A 26308-nucleotide genomic window follows, 5' to 3' on the forward strand; every position below is an offset into this window, starting at 1 on the left:
TACGTTTTCGATGCCTTGGTATATGCCGATTGTTCCGGTGGGAATTCACATTTGTATGTTTATTGCACTGATAATTTTTACAACTGGCTTGTAAGGCCTGCACCAAACCCCTGTCTCGCCGGAGGACCATTGTGCACAGCACTGTTCAAAGTCCCATGCTGGCACAAGGACGATGATCAACCACTCCTAACATGTACTAATCGTTTTGTTTTTGCGTCTTTGTTAGCGACAATTGAATTCCCCAAGTTCTAAGAACGTTGATTCTTTCCAACTGCTTCCAAATTCTATAATTTGCGTTATGTTACGCTACGGATTTTGGAATATTACCCACCCTGTTGTAAGGATATTTCTTTCCGTTCTACGGCATGAAAAGTCATTTTATTGCCTTTGCTAACCTATATGTGTTGATTATTTATTGGATACAAGAAAACTACAAGACAAGAAAATTGTGTACGAAATATCCTTTTCCAAACAGCAATACTACCTTTGTTCAACAGTTTCAAACGGTATTGACTTACATCGCGAAAAAGCATATTTTGCACACATGATACATTCATATATGTATTGTTTTCATCATTCCGTTGAAATTATATGTTATGTTTCAGTATTTGTTACAACCTCTATACTTTGCATTAAAATAATGCCCATTTTCCTACAAGTATGGGACTTTTATCCTTCATGCTGTTTTTTCTTCTTTCTCGTTTATGTTTTATTAAGCTTTAATAATAGTTAGATGCTCGAAAAAATCCCACTAATTGTATTCATATATCTTTTTGCTTTCATTTACGTGGCGTTAGATTCAAGTAATGTGTGCTTTTACCTTATTTTCTTTGACTTGATACTTCAATACTCTCAATGACAGCAAATACATTTACGATGCAATTTTCCAATAATTATTACAAAGCAACGTTTATTTTTCATATCGTTACATGTATAGATGAAAACGGAAAATTGTAATGATCGATTAATCAAGGTTGTAATCCATAGTTTTCAATCGCGGTAAAAAAAAAGCTGAAAACCTAGACAAAACTGTATTCTATATGCTATTATAGAGTAACTTGACATTGGATGTGTTGTATATTTTCTTGGAAAATAAAACCCACTAATTCTATGCAAAGTATAGCTTGTATTATGGTTTTTAATGCAAGATGTACTCTCCGCTTGTCTGTTTGGCTAATTGCCAAAACGGAGGGCGCGACATCTGGTGCATCTGGTTGGCTTCAATACGCACACATTTTTGCTTCCAATATTTGTAATTCGAAAGAAAGGTTCCGTTCAACTTCGGGTTGTTTGTTATTTGCGTAACAACTGCGTTGTATTCCAATCATTTTTCTTTGTTTGATCCAAGATTTAGCGATTATGATACCTTTATTGTTTTGCCAAGTTCGTATTACACTATACACATAAATAACTCGAATGGTTCGCTTGAGTTGTTGATCTTTTTTTTATTTATTTCATAAGGGACAACCATTTCAGTGTGTGTGGTTTCGATCAGATTTCATTTCATTCAATTGGAGAAAATTGATTTTCGTTGCACTATAGCAATTGAGAAATGGTGTAACGTATGCATTTAAAACGCTGGTAGAATAACTCATGTTTCAAGTATGCGTTATCTGCTATACGTTTTGCTTTTTCAGTGTAGCTAAGAGTAGTTTTACATATTTTTTCATCGATTAAATGCTTGATAATGATACTAGTTATTTATGTATTTAGTTAATCTGATTCGATAAAAATTTTTGAGTACACAATACATCAGAGGAAAAAAAAAATCGTAAGAACCTTATGCCTAATAAAAAAATTTACAAAGTCCAAACAAACAAAAATAATGTAGAAATACAATCTTCACCGTAAAAGGTAAAACACCTTTGTCAGTATTCTCCAAAGAGAAGAAACATTACGGCAAAAAAAACATCAAAATAATAAAACATAGATAAACGTTGACAAATACCTAGAGTAAAAATGTGTTTGTTTCAAGAATTATTGACGCCCTCTGGCGTCCCATCGGAGCGCGGTCAATCATGTTGTTGGCGGGAGATGGTGTTCCACAATTATTTACTTGATCCCGCTAGGTGCGCTCCAGACAAATTGTTCTCGGCTCGTCTTTGGTCGATACACAAATAGTTCATTTCTCGTCGTTTGTTGCGCCAGGTATTGGCTAATTGAACTTTTACAATGGTGTATTTGGAAAATTTGGCGTCAACACGATTTTCTTTCTTTTTCGCCTTTGCTATTCTTCTACGCGAGAATATGATTTTATCGACCGAGCCCCGTTCTCATGATGCCTGAAAAGATGAATTAGAAAGGAAATTTTAAAAATGGATTCATTCGCAATTGAAGTGTGAAAACCGTTACAAAAAACTGGAATTTTCGGTCAAGGTGTTTGGTGCCATGCAGAAACGCCTTATCAAGTATCGACAGTAATGCTGGTACAAACGTTCAAGAAAATAGATGTTAGCGAATGGCAAGGACAATCGAAAGGTGGAATCAGCACTATTTAGAACACCTGAATTACATTGATGATAATTGCATAAGAGATGAATACTGCTGATAGTATAGGTATCACAACACAATAAATGGATAACAGGCAGTAGCAGTGCTGTTACATATCATGAATATCACGTGACTTTGACAATTGAATATTGCTAATATCATCTTTCCCTCTGGAAACAGTCATCGGAAAATGTTATGCCGGTGACCTCTTCCGAAATACTATCGGTTGGCAAAACTTGCTGATGCGATATTGCACATGGGTGGGTGCTATAAGCATTTTAAATTTTCCAAAATTTTGACATTTAACAGCACTGAGCAGTAGATACATGGGAAAAAAATCTGTGGTAAAAATTACTATTTTAGCTGACTACGCCCATTCTTGAAACCACCATGGAATTTCAGACCAATTTACTATGTTTACGGTACATCCCACTACATTGCTGGTACATTTGAGAGAAATAATTTACAACAATCTGATTTCGACCATGTCTGTGGTAAAATCAAGCGCATTTCTGGTCTGCTGAAAATTGCCGGTGCGAGCGCTTAAGTTAACCCCCTAAAATGGTAGTTTTTACCGCACAATTTTTTTGCGTGTACAACAACTCAAGAATAACAAGGTTTCTGTCAAAGAATTTCTAAAAACAAGGATTGACTGTTGTGCTTGTTGTCCGTGAAAACACAAGAAGAAATTAGTGATGAAAAATGTTATACCAATTTTTTTTCCAAATCGCTTCATACCAAACGACCCAGATTCGCCTTGACACTGTTGATCACTGTGCTAGAGTGATGAGATGTCTTCAGAGTAGCTGTTCGTCTAGAAGGTTCTAACCGCCTATGTTCTGACATCCAGTAATTGGGGTGCACGATGTTAGGCATAAATACGTAAGGCATAATCACGATAGGCATAACACCCGCGTCTTTAAAGCAAAGTGTATGAGCTCCCCTCTTGTTTAGTCCATGATTCTTGTCGTAATTGGAATCATGTTTGCCAGCCGATACACGACGATGGCAAAATGGACATATCGGCAAATGCAGCTCTCAGTCAACTGTAGAAACGTTCACGCTGTAATACCAAGAAGATAAAGTAGAAGAAAAATGTACTAAACATGACTAGCTTCTTCCTTTTTGTTTGCAGTTTAACGCATTTAACTAGGTACTATTACTTCTAACAGAGATTTTAGCTTCTTTATATTAAAGGTTGTTCTTCATAGAAATCCGGTGGAATATTAATGGTGTTAGAGCTGCTGATGTTTCAAAGCATATTTATCTTCTTTATTTGATTAATATGCTGTACTTTTGAATCATACCATTTCAGTAAATAATATAATTATAGCTGAAAATGTTTTCATCAAATATTTTTCCTTCTTTATATCATAAGCTGTTCTTCATAGTTTTACGAGAAACTCTATCAGGTACTGGAAGCAGTGGTGACTCTTAACCTCACTTTCTACCTGTTCTACGACTCTAAAAATGACTATTTCGACAAATTTAGATTGTAAATCAAAAAGTTTATGATCAAAATCGTACTTTCTAACAAATCTCTACCCATTAGATGCAAATTTGTTACTGAAGTTCAAGAATTTCTAATCGTTGAACAGGTAGACTTGAGGTTAGGGAATCGCCACTGACTGGAAGTAAAAGCTGCTTCAATAATCTCAAGTTTTCCCTTCTTTCTTATTATGCTGTTCTTTCGAGTAATAATGGTATAATAGCTATAAGTAGATGAAAAACCGGATTTAGTACTATACCATTTGATTCCACTAAAGTTTGTATCCTTTGACAGATACGCGTATTTCGACCTCAACTGTGAGGCCGTCTTTAGTGTCGTGCACTAGACTCGACTTGAAGAAAACCATCGTATATACACATTATATATTTAAACTAGGTACCGTTTTGACTCATATTCCGAACACTTAAGACCAACAGTGATTTCAAATGCATCTGATAGGCAGAAATTAGCATATATTTGCAAAAAATTCAATTTCTTTGCAAAGTCCAATTGTTTATTAAAGCCTGTTTAGTATTGTTTCTACGTAAAAGTATGGAACAACATTTTGATTCAAATGCCGAACACTGTGTTCATTTTGTCTCATATTCCGAACACCTTGATTCAAATTTCGAACAGCACGAATAAATGGTATTCAAATATATGATTTCGCAAATAAATTTATCTGAGCTAGTTTTGCTGGTCTCGAACTAGATAACCATCACTACTCTCAAGGTATAGAATAGATTGGAAGAATTTAAATTAAATTGCAAATGACTGCCATTTCCTTGTAATTTGATGACATATTTCAGCGAAACATTTCAACCAAATCACCATGCAAAAATCGAGTGTTCGGAATATGAGTGTTCGGAATTTGAGACAAAACGGTATCGTCATAATTCCCTAATCTTTTATGAAAGAATCCTAAAATTTAAGAGCTATTAGGTACATCCCATGCCTCTTTTATAGAAACTTTATAGTTAAGAGCTGTAAGGTACAGTGCTGTTCTGAATAATAGCAGCGCATGTCGATTTTCATACAAAATGCTCAACTTTGACATGCTGTAGTTTTGTTCCCTTTCAAGCAATCGAGTTGAAATTTTCTCCACAGAACTACAAATATGCCCAATTTTGTAAACACAAAATTTCAAAATTTTCTAAGCCCCTGCCGGAAAGTGAGATACTAGGTGAAATTGTTCGAAAAAATAGCAGTTTTAAAAATTTGAATTTCGGCTTGACATTATAGTTTTAAATTGTATATCACTTACCATTGGAACAATCTCCTCCTACTTATCAAACCTACACCTAAACCAAAAATGTTTAAAATATTTGTAGAAAAAAAATTTTAAAATGAAAAACTGCTATTTTTTCGAAAAATTTCACCTAGTGTCTCACTTTTCGGCAGGGACTCAGAAAAAACTGAAATTTTGTAGTTACAAAATTGATCATATTTGTAGCTCTTTGGAGAAAATTTCAGCTCGATTGCTTGAAAGGGAACAAAACTACAGCATGTCAAAGTTGAGCATTTTGTATGAAAATCGACATGCGCTGCTATTATTCAGAACAGCACTGTATGTCACGGGAACGATTAGTAGGTATCAAATTTCCAAACTCTCCGCCACATCCAATTTCCAAGGAGAAGAAGCATATCACAAAATTTTGATATCGGCCGTCGTAATTGTATAACCTTCTGAAAAGACATGTTCTGCTACCTTTGATTTGAAATCGTATGTCATCCCCTTGTCTATCGTCTTCTGAGCTTTTCCTATTTCCGCTTAGTGTGTTCCTCGAATCTATCCTCGAGAGACCGCTTTGTTTGACCAACGTAGACCTTGCTGCAGTGAGAACAACTGATTTTGTAAACACCAGCCTTTTTTAGTGTGTTTACTGGATTCTTGGTAGAGCCTCCTTCTTCTTTCTGTCGTTACGTCCTAACTGGGATAAAGCCTGCTTCTCGGATCAGTGTTCTTATGAGCACTTCCACAGTTATTAACTGAGAGCTTTCTTTGCCGATTGACCATTTTTGCATATACACAGTGTGGCTGGTACGAAGATACTCTATGCCCTGGGAATCGAGAAAATTTTGTTTACGAAAAGATCCTCGACCAGCGGGATTCGGACCCACGACCCTCAGCATGGTCATGCTGAATAGCTGCGCGTTTACCGCTACGGCTATCTGGTAGAGCCTAACGAAGTCTTAAGTTGGTTGTCTCTGCTGAAAAACACCAAATCGATTCCGAAATTCCTTAGCTTTGGGCGGAGCTGTTTGCTGATGTGTATGTTGTATGGAATGGAGAGTGTCGTCAAAGCACTCCGAATTTGCTGTCTTTCCTTTTTGTCGATGATCGCTTCCAACGTCCTTTCCTTGTATTCGTGACTCGCTGGGTGTTTGTAGGCTTCCTACAGATTTCGAAGTTGTAAAATGAACTTTCTTCCCTGGTGACAAGTAGATATAAAAACGGTAGTTTTCCATCCTTCTTCTCCTCGTGGGTGAACTTGATAAGCTTGTGTACGCTGTTGATTGTATATAAAATTCTAGCTAGATCCATTGTTTATCCGGTAATACTCGTTGTTTCTATAAATTTTCCTCAAAATTCGTCAAGAATAGTTCGCACAAAAACGGGGAGAGGGGTTTCCATGGGGCTCCTTTCGTCTGCTTGTAGAAATTTCCTCGAAATTGAAAGTAGTTCTCGTCTATGCACAATCTTGCCAACCTCATGTATGTCCTGACCTTTCCTTTCCATGCTGCATCCGTCCTTTAGGGTAATAACCAGAAACCATCATCTCGTCATCCTCGATGTGTCCTGCCTCTAATAGTTTCTGAGAAAACTCTTGGATGTTTTAACTGACCTAGTGGGGAATGGATTCGTCATACTCTGGAATTCCTTGACAAACCATTTCGCTGGTTTATGAGTAGGGGATCCATCGGTCGAAATGATTCCTCGCATTTATTTTCCAGGCTTGTGAATCTTCGGAAGTCCTTTAATACATGTACGAATAGGGTTTGACTCTTTCAAACGAGCCTTGCCAATGATCGCCTTGCAGTCCTTCAGGGTTTTGTCTGTAAGCTTGATGAGTCCGGGTAGTGGATCCACTCTCAAATGTCGATAGGGGCCTTCGTTTATCTTCTTCGCCATTTGTTTGTCGTAATCCGTTTTGTCCATGATGACAACCGCGTTGCCTTTATCCGCCTTGATGTAGAACACTGGTTTATCCTTAAGTTCTTTCACGATCATCGTCTCGTCCTTGTCTGCCCTGCTGCGTTGTCCTGTTGTAATGGCCTTTGCTACGATGTTCTCTGTCGTGGTCCTTTATTGGTATGGTTTGGATAATCGCTGTTTCCATGTCTACGATGATTTTCTCCTCGTCAGGCTTCGTTCTTCTTCTTCTTGGTATTACGTCTTCACTGTGACAGAGCCTGCTTCTCAGCTTAGTGTTCTTATGAGCACTTCCACAGTTATTAACTGAGAGTTTTCTTTGCATATGTTGTTATTTTCGCATTCGTATATCGTGTGGCAGGTACGATGATACTTTTATGCCCAGGGAAGTCAAGGAAATTTCCATTACGAAAAGAACCTGGACCGACCGGGAATCGAACCCAGGCACCTTCAACATAGCTTTGCTTTGTAGCCGCGGACTCTAACCACTCGGCTAAGGAAGACGTAAGGCTTCGTAGTCACCGCATATCCTATCCCCTTGTTGAGGTGTGTCAATTGTTCTACTGTGAACTGCTGAATCGAACGGTTGACTAAATATATGAAAATATTGTGCATTTAGATTAAATTAATAAGCAATAAATATTTCGATCTCTATATTTTGTTTATTTTTTTAATAAATTGTAATGTAACGTTATTACAGAATTCAGTTAAAAATGGGTAGGTTTCATTCAAATGTATAGATAATTCTTAGTTAAACATCAATTAAGATCAATTGAAACACTTTCTAGAAAGTATAGGAAAATCCACCTGGCAGTTACGTAAAAGTAAGGTGAATCAGCCGTAGTCCAAAAGTTTATGCGTTCATTCTATGCTACTCATGATCCACGTACATGCTACGTAAAAAGTGTGATGGAAAAAAAATCACGAATGTTTTCAAGTAATAATGACGTTTGGATTATTTTGAGTGTAAGAGAAATGGGGAACATATTAACATTTGACATGAAGCTATAACAATTATAAACACTGAGTGGCTGTTTGGCATAACTGGGGTTTATGTTATTTCAAGTAGTCTGGTACATAGTCCAGGCTTTCTGTCATTCGGAGTAGCCCCATTACGCGTCGGTGAAGTATTAACGTTCAACGCTCCGTCATCGTAATCATCGTCATCATCGAAACTTCAACAGCAGTTTTTCTGTTCAAAACTGAATTGTTTTCAACGAAAATGTGTTCACTGTGTTTCGGTTGGAAAGTAGAATACAGTGAACACATTTTTATGTGAACTTTCATTAATTTGAACGAAAAAACTGCTTTTGAAAATTCACAAATAGATGACGGATCCTGCCCCCTAAAATTAGAATCTCAACTCTGAACGACATTGCCAGTATGTCATATATCGATATATAAGCCGTCAGGCATTACCAAATTTTTGAAAAAAAAAAATCCCTGAAAATCCCAAAAACCCAGACAAGTACATAGACATTTTTGAAACACTTACCTCGTTACACCCCTTAGGTCTTGGTCATGATCTTCAGATATTCCAGCGAGTTGCGAGCTGCTGCAGTTTGCGCCTCCTTGGCCGTGCTTCCGCTACCGTGGCATACGGCCACAGGCAGCGTAGACAGCTGCACCAAACACTGGAAGCGACCGGACAACGTTTTCTCGTCAATGTCAACGTAGGTCACCTCAAACCGTTGCTCGGTTGCGATCTCGTGCAGCATCTGCACAAAGTCGATCGATTTGTCATTCAAGCATGTGACCTGTGGAGGAGATATTTGTTATAAAGAGCGATTTCTACACTGTTTGGTAATAGTTTTCCCGCTGTGTTATTAGGTTGAATTTTGAACCAATCGATTTGTTAAGTAGATACAATTTTGACGAACCTGCTTAAACTAAGTTCTTTACTGGAAATACGTTTCTTACCATGGCACCAGATCGGCACCTCAAAAACAAGTAATTCCCACTCGGAAACGAAGAAGCACGATGGAAATTCGCCCGTGATCTGAAACGACTTGCCACTATGGAAAGTAGGGGAGAGACTCACGAAAAAATAAAGCCTGAGGAACGACCGGAGGAGTCTCATCAACCCGATCGTTCAACCATGGGAACCAGTATTCGCGCCATTTAAGACGGGCCTCCTAGAGCAAGTTGAATACTGGCTGGCAAGAAGAGAAAAATTGGAGAACGATCTGGAGGCCTGGCTCTATTTATTGATTCAAGGCCAAGCGGAGCTATCAAACGCTAGCCTTTGGCTGCAATACGAGCTTCGCCAGTTGGTCTCGTAAAGCTCCTCAAAACAGAATTAGAGAACTAACTTGCGGGGGAAAAGCTTTATTCAAAGTTGCTACCAAACACTATTGAACAATTATGTTTGATGATAAAGATTTGAAACATACGATTACATTTTCTTCAAAAATTTCAAAGCTGGAGTTTCTTTGTTGAAGTACTCATCCAAACGTTTCTTTGTCCTATCCCGCTCAGCGTCATCCTGAGAGACATATAGGGAAAAGTTGATCAATCCTAATTGGGTCAAGACAGCCCAAGGCAATGACAACACCAAAGAAAACACATACCTGCAGTTGGCGCAGAGTTTCGCCGCTGCGTGCCTTCAGGGCCTTGTGGAACTGGGACACTTTTTGGCCGTGACCGGTAGTGAGGCTGGGAATACGGGCATCCTTCAATCCAGCGTACCGCCCGGTAATGCTGGCCGCCTTCAGCTAGAATATAGATAGGGAAAAACACACAATTTGTACGTAGAGTTTGTGGAGAGCTTCAAGTTTTTGCTAAACGGTAGGACACGATTGGGACGGGATGGGAAGGTAATTTTGTAATCTTTCTCAAAATTGTCAAATTGTGTGTCTTTTGCTATATTCTAGCGCGGAAGCGGATTTTTTGGTTAAATTATCAATCAAACAGTACATTACAAACAACACAGATGCAATGTTAAGAAAGATTTCAAAATTAGGGGAAGATAATGAATAATTGGAAGGCCATGATTTCCATGAGTTTGGCAGGTTAGAATATCTTATTTAAGTGACATTGTTTATAACAGAACTCGAATTTGTTGTCTACGAGGGGCAAATTTGAACAAGCCTGAAAATTAGATAACAATATTATCAATTGAAATTCTTCCTAATTCTTCCGTGAACACTTCAAATTGTTTCCAAAAAAACATTGTTCAGGGATTACTTAGCCGATATTTCCAGTAATTTTGCAGCCATTTCCACAAACATTCATCCAAAAAATCCTTCACGGATTCTATTTATGTTTGTTTATTGTTCCAGAAATTAGTAGTTTTTTTTTCAGGAATACTATCAGGAATACTATAAGGAACACTTTTAGGAATCTCTCAATAAATTCGGCCAGGCATTCAGTAAGTAAATTTCTCATCAGGATATGCTCTAGCAATTATTTCAGTAGCAGGATATTATCCAAGGTTTTGTTTGATGATTTTTTCAATAATCCAAGAGATCCTCGAGAATGGACAGGAAGTTCCTTTAGAAATTATTACAAGAGTTAATATCTTGAAGAAACGCTAAACGAAAATTGTTGAGAAAATCATAAGGAAGTCCGCAGAAAAAGCAGTGTATGAATTCACTACACTTTTTTATATTAAACTTTGGGAGGGATTATTAGAGTATGTTTAAAACTACAAATGAACTTTAACACTTCACTTTTTGCAAAAAAATAAAATACTAAAATCACTAAGGTGAGCAAATACCTTTAAACTCTAATATGTGTTGCTTATCTTGACAGATAGGCCTATTTCGTCTGCGACTTACAGACTTCTTCAGTGACGAGTGCTCGACTTGAAGAGAACATCGCATGGATCTATTATTTATACTAGAAAAAGTGTGTGGGTATGTTAGAACTAGATTCTACCTGTAATCGTATACAGGAGGTCATTTTTTAATTGTGTACCTAATCAAATGAAAGGATTGTCAAAATTACAAATTCCTGCTTGTTTGGCAGGTGGTCAATCAATGTGTTTATGTATTGTGTGTGTGAAGGTTAGGTATAAGTCTAAACAGCCAAGAGTACCCATTTCCTTGATCTTTGTTTAGTAATTTATTGTGGTTTTGTTTGAAAATTTCTATGCTTTCCGCTACGTCAAGCTTCCAAGGATTTGAAATATGTCGTAAGAGTTTGATATTTTTTGTGTTAAGGAAATGTTGTTCATTGTAAATATGTTCAGCAACTTTTGATTTGAAATGGTGTACATGTCCTTTTTCAGTGTCTTTGTGTGCTTTAGTAACTTCTGCTACGTGTTCTTTAAAACGTGTATTGAGAGTCCGTTTTGTTTGTCCTATGTAAATTTTATTGCAGTGGTCGCATGTAATTTGGTAAACGCCTGATTTATATAAACTGTCAATTGGGTCTTTTGTTGAACCTAGGAGAGTGTATGAATTACAGAAAAAGAGCCTTCACGCATTTCTGAATACCTAAACCCTTGACGGAATCTCTTTAGGGATTTCTGTACATAACCTTAGAAAAATTGTTGAATTCTTGAGTGAGTCATGTACAAAATCAACGAAGAATCGCCCGGTGACCTGGAGTAATCCCTACCGGCATCCTTAGAAGAAATACTGGTTCAATTCGAGGAAACCCTGAACAAAAATCATGGATAAATTCTCTAAATATAAGTGATCTGATAGGCGGGACCTTCCTTAGCCGAGCGGTTAGAAATCGCGGCTACAAAGCCATGCTGAAGGTGTCTGGGTTCGATTCCGGGTCGGTCCAAGATATTTTCGTAATTTAAATTTCCTTGACTTCCCTGTGCATAATGTATCATCGTACCTGTCACACGATATACGAATACGAAAATGGCAAAGTGAATCATGAAAGTGCCCAAGTAGCTCTGCACCCTACCTCAACAAATTTGGACTTAAGCCCAAAATCATCACGGAATTTGAAATTTTCAATGCATGAATCAAAAATATGACTCATTTATAATTTCTCCTGGAAATTTCATCGAACGATTGGGAAGTTCTGTTCTGCTTGAAACTTCGATGTCGGCCCCCAGTACTGTAAAGGTTAAATCCCTACCACCATTTACCTCTTCATTGCCCTCCTCGTCCAACATCTGGATGATCTGGTTCGGTTCCAGCGGTTGATCCTGCAGCCGTTGCCACATCCGCTGGGCAGCCTGGCGTTTGGCAATCTTCTTGCTCTTGCCCTTGCCCACCTCACGGTACTTGAGCACCGCACAGGCAATGGTAAACTGGCGCTCGTGTGGCAGTCCAACTTCCATCTCGGTCTCGTAGGTTGGTGGCGGCCAGCGGCGAGCCATGCACATCTCCTGCAGCCAGCCGATGGGATTTCCGGTCGGTTCGTCATCGCCGTCGAGTCCGGCTCTGCGAAAGACACAACGTTGATAGTGAGCATATTGAACGGATTAATCGCAGATGGAATAACTTACTCGGCCTTGATGTTCAACCCACCGGTTTGGGTATCGCCGAAGGCATTGCCTGCCAGCTTATCGATCAGGGCCTTGGCAGCGGCGTGCTTCGCCTCCTTTTTCGATTTGCCCGTACCCATGGCTAAAATTTAAATATTTCATTACCTTAAACATGACATATTTCGTAATTTAGAGTGGCCATTGAAATTCTATTTTGAAATTCGCGTTTTTTCCTCGTTTTTTTCTGAAGCGCCAGCTGTGCCAACAATTGAGGTTATTTCGATTTAAAAACAATCGATTTTTTTGCGTGGAACAATGAGAGGCTCTTGAAATCATATAAGTTATTACTATTCTGTACACAAACATGCATTACAATTTATTCATTATTAGTCCGATTGTACATATTTCATGATATAGAAGACTTTCTCAAATTAATATTTCAATCACATAATATTTTAGAGTTCCGTGAAACGGAGCATCATTGATCACCGGGAAATCAATTATCGGAATGACCCTTCTCGTGAAAAGTTCGAAATAACATTTTTCTTAGAAATATTTTTAATGGATGAATGGTGCTTATTTTTCATTATTCATTAATGTTAAAAAATGAGGTTTTTGTAAAAAATAAGATTTGATCACGCGTAATTTCTTAATTTTTCGATAACATGATTGGCCTTATTATGTATAATACTACTAAAGATTTATGTCTCACATGAAATTCGCAAAGGAAGGAAAAAGTTGTTTTTTTTTTATTAAAATTGGCACTGCAGAAAACGGTTACAATGTAAAAAATGATAAGTATGTAAAATTCTGCATAATTTATGTATTGCTATGAAGAATGCAAAGTTTATATAGGGATTTGCCTATATTTAGGCGTATTCCGTGGTTCAATGCTTTTAAATTTCAAAATACCGTAAAATGACGTTAATCAGCGCATTGTCTAATTCCGCGCATTTCACACAAAACGATTTATATATGGAAATACACATCAATATTGCAACAACTTTCAATGCCATTTGATGCTACTACTATTTAGAATAAGTTTGAATCATCAATAAAAGCAAATAAAGCATGTTTTTCGCGGCGTAAAAAAATAATCAGTGGAGGCCCGTCGAAGTCGTTCTTTATTGAAAATGTTTTATTTTTTATGCAATTTTCCATTGAACTACTTGCTACAGATGTGTTTCATGATGCTTCTAGAAATCTTATTAAATATTAGTATAATTATTGAGTTTCATCCCAAAAAGTATTGCGCGGAATTAGGTCACGTCTTTTTTCATAATGCCCTAATTCCGCGCACTGTTCTTCGCTGAACAACAAACAAGTTAAACATGCTATATTCGTCTTCACATCTAATTATTTCTGTGAAAAGTGTCTTCATGCATAAATACGTTTCACGGGCAAGCAGAATCTCGGGAAAGCTCACTTACAGGGAAACTAAAAGCGGCCGTCCAGAAACCACGTGGTCATTCATGGTGAGAGGAAAAGTTTATCCTAAGACCAAGGCCCATACAAATTTTAAAATTGTTGTGTGAGCAATATACCACAGGAGGAGAGAATCTATACATCTGTGCACACAAAATTTACTTAACATTGTGAACCACAAATAACAAAAAGTATGATATACGGGGGAAGAGATTTTGCAAATGGCCATATTTTGTGAGACGTAATTTATGGATGAACTCGCCAGAGTGTCCGCATATTATCTGTACAAACTTTGAAGGTATGCATTTATGTAATCAAGCTGAACAAATTTAGCATTCCTACACAGTTTAATATTTTGACATAATATATTCATGATCAGTAAATTTGACACATTTCTGATTTTAAATATTTTAAAGCCAAGCCAAATGTGCTGAGTGGTCTTGATGAGCGCCATTTTCTAAGATTTTTAACGGAAGAGGAATGTCCTTCAAACTCACAGGATTTGAACGGTATAATTTTCTAATTCCAAGTAGATGAAAAAACCGAATTTAGTACTATACCATTCAATTCTACTAGAGTTTGTATCCTTTGACTCTAGTGGAATTAAATGGTATAGTACTAAATTCGGTTTTTTCATCTACTTATAGGTATTCTACTAAACAGCTCGTAGATTTATAATATTCTATTTCCAGTTTATCTTAAAGTCAAGAATCAATAGATCACCGTCAATAGAATAGAATTTCAGATTAGTGTCATTAAGAATTTAGGGAGGAACTATCTCTTGATTGACTCGAGAAAAATGACTTCAAATAAAATGAAAATGATTTACAAATAAAATGTTACTGCTTTTTATATTTACCTGAACAGTTTTTTTGATATCAGTGACTATACTAACTAAACTTTACTGCTCTCAAGAAGACTTGGATTTTCTGTTTTAAATAGAAATTTCCTAATTATGAAATCACGACTGTACAGTTGTGTTCAGAATAATAGTAGTGAACGCCGATTTTCATACAAAATGCTCAACTTTGGCATGCTGTAACTTTGTTTCCATATGAGCAATCGGCATGAAATTTTGGCAGTGAACTACAAATATGCTCAATTTCATTATTACAAAATTTGATAATTTTCACACTACCGGCTAAAAAGTTAAGCACCAGGTGAAATCGCTCAAAATAACAGTAGTTTTTCTTTTGTAAATTTTTGTTCAGCAACAATTTTGTAAAAAATTGTATTGTTTATACATTTAAAGCTTGGGTAGAAATGGTTGAAACGATGAGTAAAGAAAAATTCAAAAACTCAAAATACAGCAGATATTTAAATTATTAAAACTACTATTATTTTGAGCGATTTCACCTGGTGCTTAACTTTTTAGCCGGTAGTGTGAAAATTATCAAATTTTGTAATAATGAAATTGAGCATATTTGTAGTTCACTGCCAAAATTTCATGCCGATTGCTCATATAGAAACAAAGTTACAGCATGCCAAAGTTGAGCATTTTGTATGAAAATCGGCGTTCACTACTATTATTCTGAACACAACTGTATGTATGTAACTGCAATTTTTGCCGCATGATTTGGGAAATCCGCGATTTTCGCGACAGAATTTTATCCACCCGCGATTTTTGCGCTTGGTTGGCCAAATCCGCTACAAATCCACTAAAATCACGAATTCTGCGACAGGGTATCTACTCGTTTATCAAAATGAAATTCCCTGATATTTCCAGGTTTTTACCAGGTTCTATCAAATAATTCCAGGTGCAAGAAATACTCTTATTTTATATGGCTTAAACAAACTAATGACAAATTTTTAAGTGTTTATAATTTAATAGCTATTTACTCTACTCTTTACATTTTTTTAATGCAATCTGGAGCTATTACAATATTCAATACTCTAATAATAAGGTGCTAAATATATCTAAGCTTAAATATTATCAGTTGAATTGTATTTGAACATGATGATGTTTTCTATTTCGTTTGTAATTCTCTGTTCGTCATTGTGAACTGCGTTCTCGTGCAAAAAGAGGATTATTCATTAATTTCCATGGGTTATTTGAACACCTGATATGCAAAATTAATTCTTTTTTGATTAGTGACAATATTTTAACAAAAAAAATCCGTTTACCGATGTTTCGAGAGTTCTTAATTGAATAATTGTTACGAAATTTTACATCAATAATTGCTTAATACCAGATTGTTTTTGCAAAATTGGATTTTTTTATATCAAATATTTTCCAATAATTTTAAAAATGGTTACAGTAATCAGTAGCAAAGAGTTTGATTCCTCATGGAATCAGATCAGACATTCTTCTGAGAATATTTCTAAAATTATTTCCAATTTTTCGTGACATTGCGACAAATAAAACATTTTGTATTACTGTATGCAATTTCAATAATTTTTTCAAGCAATTTCATCAGAAATTATTTTATGTATTCGCCCAAAGATTCAGATATAACTTCAAAGATTTCTTTGGGTTAGATAGATGGACAGAATTCCTCCAAGATTATTTTTTTATATTTAAAAATACAATCTGGGTTTTTCCAAAGAATACCACAAAAATTACCTCATAGGCTAAGAGATTCTATCAGGAATTTCTTCATATATTATTTCAGATATTCTTCAATAAAGCCCTTAGTCTCCCAAGATTTTAACCGGCGATTCTCCCATCGGTTTTTCTTGAACATCCTCCAAGACTCCCGTTCAAAAACTGTTGGAATATTCAATCAGAAACTTTTCCAGATGCCAATAGGAATTTCTCAGGATTTCTTACAAAAATGTTCTTCAGAATTTCTTTAAGATTTTAGCTAGGATTTTTGTTAACGTCACCTTCAGGAATTACTTCAGAGGTTTCTCATAAGATTTCTTTGGGAATTCCTCCAGTAATTCTAACAGATTCCTCAAGGAAGTTTAAAAAAAAAATTCAAGCATTTCCACAATTAATGAATTAATTTTTCCACAAAACTATGGAATTGAAAAGTGAAAAAACTCATGACGTATTCCTAAAGCAAATGGTAAACTTGTGTATGTTATTGTGTCAATCTTGATGAATGAGGATTTCTAGAAGAACTCATTCTTGATGAAATTTTAGAAGATTTTCTAGATTTTTGCTAAGATAATAAAAAAAACAAATCAATTGAATCTCTTGATAACATATTGCAGAATTTTGTGAAGGAACTTCTTGAAAAACATCAGGTGAAATACCTAAAAAATTGTATAGGAATGATCGATGAATTTCTTGGCAAAATTGCTGTAGTGTTATCTGGTGTGGTACATTTAATCACCTTTTGGAGATTCCAACAGATTTGTTGACTAATGTTTGAAAGAACTGCAGTTATCCTGTTTTCCAAGAAAATTTGTAGAGAAACTCAATGATTTACTCGAATAACATCTTGTGGAGTTTTTGAAGTAATTCTTTACAGTAACCGCGAATGAAATAGCGAATAGAAAAATAGAAAAAATCCTTAAACGAATTTTATCAAACACTCTGGAGTTGACCTTGGCGGGTTTTCTTGGAAGAAAATATGTGGAAATCTTTGAAAGATCTTTTAGAGCAACAACTAGAGAAAACTAGAGAGAGTGAAATAGGAAGTCCTAGTCTTTGAAAAATTGTTCAATTAACCCATGAGAAAATTAATGGAGGTAGTAATGTTGAAGTGCTCAAGTGAAAAATACTGGAAGTACTAGTGCTGAATTCTGGAGAAATACTTTAAGCATCCTTTGAAAAATTGCTAGAATAATTGATAGAGGAATCTCTTGAAGAATTTCTGGAGAGAACCCTGTACTAGTACCTAAAAGTATTCCACATGAAATCTCTGAAAAAAAAACCACTAGGATAATTCCTGAAGATTTTCTCGAGAAATATGAGATGAAATTTTGCACTTCAAGCAAAATAAGGAAGAAAGGGACTTTAGATACCCTTTCGAATAAAATAAAGACTGCAGAGACCTTTCATCGCAAATAAAGACTTGCATTAATATAGAGACCAAGTTTTCAAAAACAAACCTGCTACCAATCCTACAAATGAGAATCCTTTACTGATCAAATATAGAGATATTAAAAAAAATAAATCATGTTTTGGTAAGTCGATAAAATTTCATAATCAAAAAGATCCTCACTGAACAGCTGAAATAGTGGTTTGAAAGCGGCGCAGCCGAATTTTTTTCAATTCCAGATAACTTTCCAGCAAATAGTAGTTAGCTATGGGTTTTGATGCCAAAAACCTTTGTCGCGAACATATTTTATCATAAATTACAGACTCCAAATAATTTCCCTGATTGTGATCGGAATTCCCTGAGAATTCCAGGTTTTTTCCAGGGGTCTGGGTCATTTGGCATAAAGCCATTTGGCATAAGGTCATTTGGCATAACGCCATTTGGCATAAAGGACATTTGGCATAACAGCCATTTGGCATAACGGTCATTTGGCATAATTTTGAACTATTTAAAATAAAGGGTCATTTGGCATAATGGACATTTGGCATAATATCAACCCAAAAAACATTTTAGTAGAATACGAATTGAACAAATCAATCTAAAGATTATTTCAGCTGAATAAACTGTAGTTCAGCTACTAATGTTACTTGGGAAGTCATGTGTAAAGTAAGAATCATTTGGTATATCAAACCATATGTGAAGAAAGGATCGTTTGGCATAACGGACATTGGGCATAATATAAAACCATCTAAAAAGTAAGGGTTATTTGGTATAATAATTCAGATACTCTTTTTTTTACATAGCACTGATGTAATATTACGCAAAAGAAAAGGTGATATTAAAAAGAAGGGCAAATTCCTATATAAAAATAGTGCGTCACATCGCTGTAGCAATAGCCCTCGAAAGAATACCTTATGTTTAAAAGAAGGGTAAATCTCTAGATAAATTATCATCACTAAACAGGATAACAGAAGATGAACTAGGGTGTCAATCAGTGACGCAATATTTCTTAAAGGCGCTGCACAGATTGAAAACAAGTTCTTGACTTTGGGAAACAGAAGAAAAAAATGCAGCAACATTGCTGCTACAATAATGTTTTAAATTACATCTTGTGTTCAAACGAAAGAGGGTCATTTGGCATAACGGACATTTGGCATAATATCAAACCATCTGAAAAGTAAGGGTTATTTAATATAATAATTCAGATACTCCTTTTTCACATAGCACTGTTGTAATATTACGCAAAAGAATGGGTCATGCTAAAAAGAAGGGGAAATTCCTATATAAAAAAAATAGTGCGTCACATCGCTATAGCAATAGCCCTCAAAAGAATACATTATGTTTAAAAGAAGGGTAAATCTCTAGATAAATATCATGACTAAACAGGATAACAGAAGATGAACTAGGGTGTCAATCACTTACGCAATATTTCTTAAAGGCGCTGCACAGATTGAAAACAAGGTCTTGACTTTGGAAAATAGAAGAAAAAAATGCAGCAACATTGCTGCTACAATTACCTTTTAAATTACATCTCGTGTTCAAACGAAAGAGTTAATCTATAGAGCTTAGTGACATTTGAACGCACGAACACTAGCATACGCTCGTCATACACAGTTTTTTTTTGTTTTCCTCAAAGAAACTTGCACACGCTTTCCAGACTCATCAAAATGCATATGGAAATATTACCCAATTTGAAAAATTTACACCCGGATTCTGGATGTTTTTCGAGACAGAGTGCATATTGTTTTCCTCTAAGGTTCACAACCACATCTACACTAGGGCACCCATACCATTGGGCGTGATAACCACTATAAGAATAACGCCAACATTGTCACTTGACAAAACTACGGCAGTTTAACACTCACAAAAAACATGTGCTAATCAAAAAGATAAGCTAATGCATAGATTTGCATTGAATTATTCATACATCATAAAACTTGAACTTAAAAATCTCACTCATACGAACAAGTCATGCAAACTTTATCCCGTTTTTCAACGCCTATGATGACAATAGATTTGTTAGTCTGAAACATTTCAAGCTGTGTGGTTTATTTTTTTTTGTGGAGGCATCATTGCTGCTTTTAATCTAGTTCTTTCTAGTTCAAATTACTGATCTAATTGTTTTTTTTTTTAAAGATTTTTGCTGCTTTAAAGTTATGCTCAATATTCTAGAAATTATGTCTAGAACATATAGAGAAAATTTTTGGAGTGAAGATATATTGTTCGTCGTGCAAGAAGTGATTGGGCCGGTGTACACTTGGCCTTTGTACATTAAAAATATTATAAGATCGAGATCATTCCGTTATTCTGAAAGGGTGAAATTAACAACATTTTTTTTCGTAAATGGGTTTCAAGACAGTGAAAGTTGGCTCAAATTTGTAATTCGTGTTAAAGGTGTCTATTGTCAAAAGTATCGGAACGACCTCAACCATCTACTAATATATTATATGCGTGACGACATACAGTGTACATATTTCTCATATTGTACGACTCACAAAAGGTATGAGTTCCTAAATGGCTCTCCCAGACAGCCAAGAAAACAATAAATAAAAATTAGTAACAACTACAAACTACATTATGTAACAAAAATTTCAAAGAAATAATCCATCCATCTTTTCATGATTTGAATATCACCAATATTACCAAGACGACAAAAAAATAATGTGAGAGACATTCAAGCCTGAACGCAAAATAAAACGAGCAAGTATTGATCAAAAGGCCACTCAAACAACAACGTAGGTATTTAAATGTGTGAACATTTTAATTGTCCAAAAATGGAATTTCCTTATTATTATTGTTAATATTATTATGTACATGCTACACTCTGCCTCTACGCGTACACTTTCAATGTTCTATATGATATTCTTTCTACGTGCGCAAAAGGGAGGCATACGTTTAAGCATTTTTCAAACTGTCCGATACAACTCACTGCTGGGTAGCAAGACTAATACGGTTGATGTCGATAGAACAAGTACAGAATATCGTTGATAGTCATCATGTTACATGTGTATTTTTATTAATTACAATTCATGTTTTTCAATGCATTCCTGAAATGAGATACTTGATCATATTTTTTTGTAATTGAGTATGAATCTTGCATGTGGGTTGTGGAACCGCTGATCTCGATGTCCCAATTAGATAAATACTAGTCACGAACATGCACAATGTGTCGGTGGTAAACTACACATGCGTACACGAAACAATACTTACGGAGCGTCCATAAACGACAACACAATATTAGCAATTATTATTCCCACTCTTCCGTCGTAAAGTGTTTGCATAAACCTTATACATAACCGGTCGTAGATTTCCCTTTTTTTTCTAAAAATGCCACGTTGTTTATGACTGGTACCTTAGGCTAGATACCATTGTCTTACCCGCCAAGCCCTGTTCATTTCATCTCTGTTCGTGTTGAGAAGTCGGAGAGTAAAGTTCACGATGTCGGATACAGAAAGTGAGACTAGCGTATCATTGGAATGTGATGACTCGAGAGATGATGAAATCTGCCCAGAAATTCTAAAAACTTCAAAAGGCAAGGATTTACTTACGTATGAAGGATTCATCTACTACGCCAACAGAAAACCGGTAAGTTTGATTATGTTTTACGGAGAGGAAGCACGTGCACTTTGAGGTTATTTTTTGACAATGCGTATATTGATCACGTTGTTTCCTAACCACAAAAAGGCACGCGCTTGCTTACATCACATTTATCAAACATGAATTATTTCACGACGATATAAAAACAGTGTATAAATAAACCATACCGTAATTTGTACAATTGTGAATAATTGTTTTTTTTATCCTTTCATAATAGATCGATAATTCTCACTACTGGGAATGTCGAGAGCGTGCGCACAAAACCAAACGGGATGGTAGCAAATGCCCCTCGCGTGTGGTGACTCAATTCCAAAACGGCCAGCACCACATAATTTCACAAACCAATCACAACCATGGAAACGACCCTAAAAAGATCCTCGAATTCAAAATGAGGAATACACTCAAGCGGCGTGCTTTAGAAGATTCCAGTGGGCCTGCCAAAGTGATTCGGAATACCTCAGCAGATTTCCCGGCGCATATGCAAAGCAGCATTACTACCGAAGCCCAGCGAAAAATGATAAAAAGGACGCGGGCTGTGGCGAACACCTCGGAAAAAGAACCGGAGACTCTGGAAGAATTCTGTGTTCCGGATCAATTTACCCAGACCCTCGACGGTGACAGATTTCTTTTGGCTGATATCGTGGAGGACACAGAACGCGCATTGATCTACACGACGAGCGATAACATCAGAAAGTTGTCTGAGGCCAAGTACTGGGTTTGTGACGGAACATTCGACACCGTCCCAGGGCATTTCAGACAACTTTTCACCATTCATGCAAGTATTGCCCCGTCACAGAAACATACTTACCCGATGGTTTATGTGCTCATGTCGTCGAAAACTGAATCGCTTTATCGACAAGTATTCAGTACAATGATCGAAAAAGCAGATGAGCTGGAAATCGAGCTAAATCCACATTCGATCTTGACCGACCTGGAAAAAGCATTAATCAATGCTTGCAAAGCAGAGTTTCCTGATTCTCTACATCACACCTGCTTTTTTCATCTGAGCCAGAATCTCTGGAAACACGTCCAGTCGGGTGGGTTGCAAGGAGCTTTCAGCAGCGATGTTGAGCTCTTTATTTTTTTCAAGAAGATCCAAGCTCTGGCATTTTTGCCTTGGGAAAAAATTCCAGAAGCTTTCGAAAAACTAAAAAAAACAGCACCCACAATTCTACAAGACTTCGTGTCCTACTTCGAAACAACTTATGTTTCAGGTAGGATACGCAAGACTACGAAGACTGGACGTGTCATCAGAGTAGACCCCATGTTTCATCCAGCTCTATGGTCTGTCTATGACAGTATCAACAACGAGATTCCTAGGACAACCAACCAGATCGAGGCCTGGCATAGGCGCTGGAACGGTCTAGTTGGGAGTCATGTAGGAATTTTGAAAATGTTGAAAGAATTCCAGCTGGAAGAAAAGCATACCCGCGGACAAATTCTGGCTCTAATGTCTGCTAATTCCAGTCGGAAACGCAAAACCGATGTGGAAGAAAACGATAGAAAAATCATGAAAATTGTGAGTGATTTTGACAACTACGAAATGTACGATTATTTGACAGCTGTTGCTACTAATCTTCTGTAATTTGGGAAAATATGTCAGTTTTTTCGGGATTTGTTTTTTAAAGGCAGTTACGCCCTATCCACAAATTGTTTAGAAATCTTTAATTATGTATGTAAACATTATTAACCATTTAGAATAACATAGAAGATAAGTAGTTTATAATTGTTATTAGAAATACAAAATTTTACTGAAAGAGTAAATTGTAAATGTTTAAAATAGAAAAAAAAACAGATTCAGTTGTTGCTAAAATAAAACGGTAACTAAATGCTAAAATCTTCAATTTAAGTATGTACAGAAAATATATTGAAATTATGCCAAATGTCCGTTATGCCAAATGACCCTCATCTTTCACTTAGTTAAAAATTATGCCAAATGTCCGTTATGCCAAATGACCGTTATGCCAAATGTCCTTTATGCCAAATGGCGTTATGCCAAATGACCTTATGCCAAATGGCTTTATGCCAAATGGCCCGCTCCCTTTTTCCAGGTTGAATAAAATTCCCTGATAATTCCAGGTTTTTCCAGGTAGTAGACACCCTGTGCGAGAATCGCGAAATTCGCGCCTGTTGTAACAGCCCTGCATTGCTGATCATGCATCTACACGGGAAAAAATTCTGTAGTAAAAATAACTATTTTAGCTGACTACGCCCATTCTTAAAACTACCATGGAAATTCAGACCAATTTACTATGTTTACGGTACACCCCACCGCATTACTGGTACATTTGAGAGAAATAATTTACAACAATCTGATTCCAACTACAGACATGGTGAAATCAAGCGCGTTTCTGGTCTGCTGAAAATTGCCGGTGCGAGCGCTTAAGTTAACCCCCTAAAATGGTAGTTTTTACCGCACAATTTTTTTGCGTGTATCATACTGCAATGCCTGAGCTTGGAAGTAAGTTTTATTGATGTTATATTTAAATTCTGTGGTAAAAATTACTATTTTAGCTGACTACGCCCATTCTTGAAACTACCATGGAATTTCAGACCAATTTACTATGTTTACGGTACATCCCACCATATTGCTGGTACATTTGAGAGAAATAATTTACATCAATCTGATTTCGACCATGTCTGTGGTTAAATCAAGCGCATTTCTGGTCTGCTGAAAATTTCCGGTGCGAGCGCTTAAGTTAACCCCCTAAAATGGTAGTTTTTACCGCACAATTTTTTTGCGTGTAGTATTCATGATTAAAATGTGTTCCATATAATTTTAAATAAATGCATAAAACGAGCTTGCCAGAGTGATAATCCATCCTTGACTCAGCAGCCATGAGCTACTTCATCATAATGCTCGATGCACAAAAAACCATCAACAAGCGGAAAATTTTATTCTGTTTACGTGAAAAGAAAACAAACGAAGTCTTTTACGAAAGCAAACACAGGTTTTACAGAAAAGAAGAATAGCATAATAACAAAAATTATTACAATTGATTCAAAGAAATTTTCATTTTCTTAGTTGTAGAAATATTCTACAGCATTTTTTGACTTATAGTTTTACTAAAATCCGAAAACCTAAAACAAGTTTATAAAATTTTGAAAAGCGTTAAAGACATTCGCCGATATGTTGGACATCTGATAGCTACTAGCTACTTCACACAAAGCTAAATAATCGGATGTTGCTATTTTCTTCAACTGTTTCTTGTCGGTTGATAAATTTTGAGTTTTAAATTTTATGTCCGATACGATTTTCTCGAGTACTTTTTCAAATTCCCTGGCTTTCCCGTTTTCCCGGTGAGGTGGCCACCCTGTATGAAATTTCCTTGACTTACCATCCTTGTCCTGGTACGAGACCCGATAGCGGAAAGTTGGCTCGTGGACAGCTCCCTCGACCTGGATCAAGTCATACTGCGGAGTGATTCCGCGGCGACTCAGCAGCTCCTGCAGCACCGAGATCGGTGTCTTCATGTTGTTCGTACCCGTCAGCTCGGTCTTGAGGGCTTCCTCGATTGGCAAAGCATCCTGCTTGCTCACCGATTTCTTCGCCACCCGAACGGGGCGCTTAAGATTCGGTTGACCGACCGGGGGGTTTCCGTTGTCACCGGATACCAGTCCGTTCAGATCCTCGACCGCCGGCAAATCCGTCTTACTCATCTGAAATTGATTTTTCACTCGTTTAACCATATGGCAATAGAAAGCGGGGAAACATGCGTAATTGGAGCCCATTATAGCCCCATCGACTTCGAGTCAATCGATACCGCTACCCAGCACACAGTGGGACGCATTTGGAAACTTACGTTAAAATTATTAATTGAAGAAAATCTATTTTATCGGAAAAAATAGAAGTATTGTTGATTCATTAGGCTAGTATTGGACAATACATTTACAAGTTTTGCGATTTCAACTTTAGAGGAAACGCAAAAAAACGCATTCTTATGTTTATCCATAAAAAACATTGCCATTTTTTTCAAAATTTATTCCACTGTCCGATAACTTTCAATCATTAAATTTTTACCCTACTAATAGAATCACCCTACTTTTTACAGCTTTCCAAACATTGAACTTTTAATAAAAATAAAACGAAGCACTCACTAAGAAAACTAATTATTAGGTATAAAAAGTGCTATTTCATTCAATTTAATATCCAGTACAAAAAATAATCAATGCAGCTGCCGCATCTCACCAAACCCGCAAATGGAAACAGCGAAAAAGACGATGTTCCGGCCGCCATGATGGATTCTGGACGATTTCGATTTTTCCTACCCGGAAAAAACCCATCATTTTCGACACTTACCTCGGAGAAAATATGTTTTCCTGTTGCAGGAGAGGCCAATGCACTAATATCGGGTGTTGTAAAATCACGGCCGATGGAATTTCACGGTAAAATTCACAATTTTCACTGCACCGCAAACGAACGTGAACCAGCAGCACCGAAAAAAGGTGACGCCAATGACAGTTTTGGGTCGCATCGGAGAGCCCCAGTGGTTTTGAGTGTGAAAGTTTTAACCAGAGATGTCAGAAATTTAGAACATAGCCAGCGCCAACATTTCAAAGGGGCGTAATTGACCGTAAAATAGGGTAACGACTGTTTATTTCGTTCTTATGGTTGGTATCCACTTCGTAAGTACTGTGCAAAAGGATAGGACAAGTAATGGTCAGGAGATACTTCAGCTGTTCAAATTACTTGAGCTGTATCCAGTTGACAAGTAGAGCTGATTTCGTAACATTGGTAACGAATGCAGTACAAATCAAATGGAGCTGTCACTATTCCGTACGGAAAAATGTTCCGCTCAATTATTCCGCAAGTAAAAGTGACACTT

The 26308-nt window shown here is 36.6% G+C and overlaps 1 protein-coding gene across 3 annotated transcripts; it reads right to left on the reverse strand.

Moving 5' to 3' along the window:
* Window positions 1–722: 722 nt before the first annotated feature.
* LOC5570958 (interferon-inducible double-stranded RNA-dependent protein kinase activator A homolog) lies at window positions 723–25976 on the reverse strand. Of its 3 annotated transcripts, XM_021845805.1 has the most exons (7): window positions 25783–25976; window positions 24821–25142; window positions 12550–12670; window positions 12187–12484; window positions 9704–9847; window positions 8629–8890; window positions 723–2282 (listed from the first exon to the last, which is right to left on the reverse strand). In XM_021845805.1, the coding sequence occupies exons 2-6, from the start codon at window positions 25140–25142 to the stop codon at window positions 8642–8644; spliced, it is 1134 nt and encodes a 377-aa protein (XP_021701497.1). In that variant the 5' UTR covers window positions 25783–25976; the 3' UTR covers window positions 723–2282; window positions 8629–8641. The 3 variants fall into 3 exon arrangements, with proteins under 3 accessions (XP_021701497.1, XP_001659426.1, XP_021701498.1); XM_001659376.2 differs by lacking the exon at window positions 9704–9847; XM_021845806.1 differs by lacking the exons at window positions 723–2282; window positions 8629–8890 and adding an exon at window positions 8979–9618 and having other exon boundaries at window positions 25783–25960.
* Window positions 25977–26308: the final 332 nt, after the last annotated feature.

This window comes from Aedes aegypti, chromosome 2 (genome assembly GCF_002204515.2).
Source record: "Aedes aegypti strain LVP_AGWG chromosome 2, AaegL5.0 Primary Assembly, whole genome shotgun sequence".
NCBI lineage: Eukaryota > Metazoa > Arthropoda > Insecta > Diptera > Culicidae > Aedes > Aedes aegypti.

Excerpts from the sequence above, each read along its gene's own strand:
- LOC5570958 (XM_021845805.1), bottom strand. The coding sequence starts at position 25,142 with ATGAGTAAGACGGATTTGCCGGCGGTCGAGGATCTGAACGGACTGGTA. Across the intron at positions 12,671-24,820 it reads CTCGTACCAGGACAAGGATG|CCATGGGTACGGGCAAATCG; the intron begins GTAAGTCAAGGA and ends TTTAAATTTTAG. Across the intron at positions 9,848-12,186 it reads ACGAGGAGGGCAATGAAGAG|CTGAAGGCGGCCAGCATTAC; the intron begins GTAAATGGTGGT and ends TCTATATTCTAG.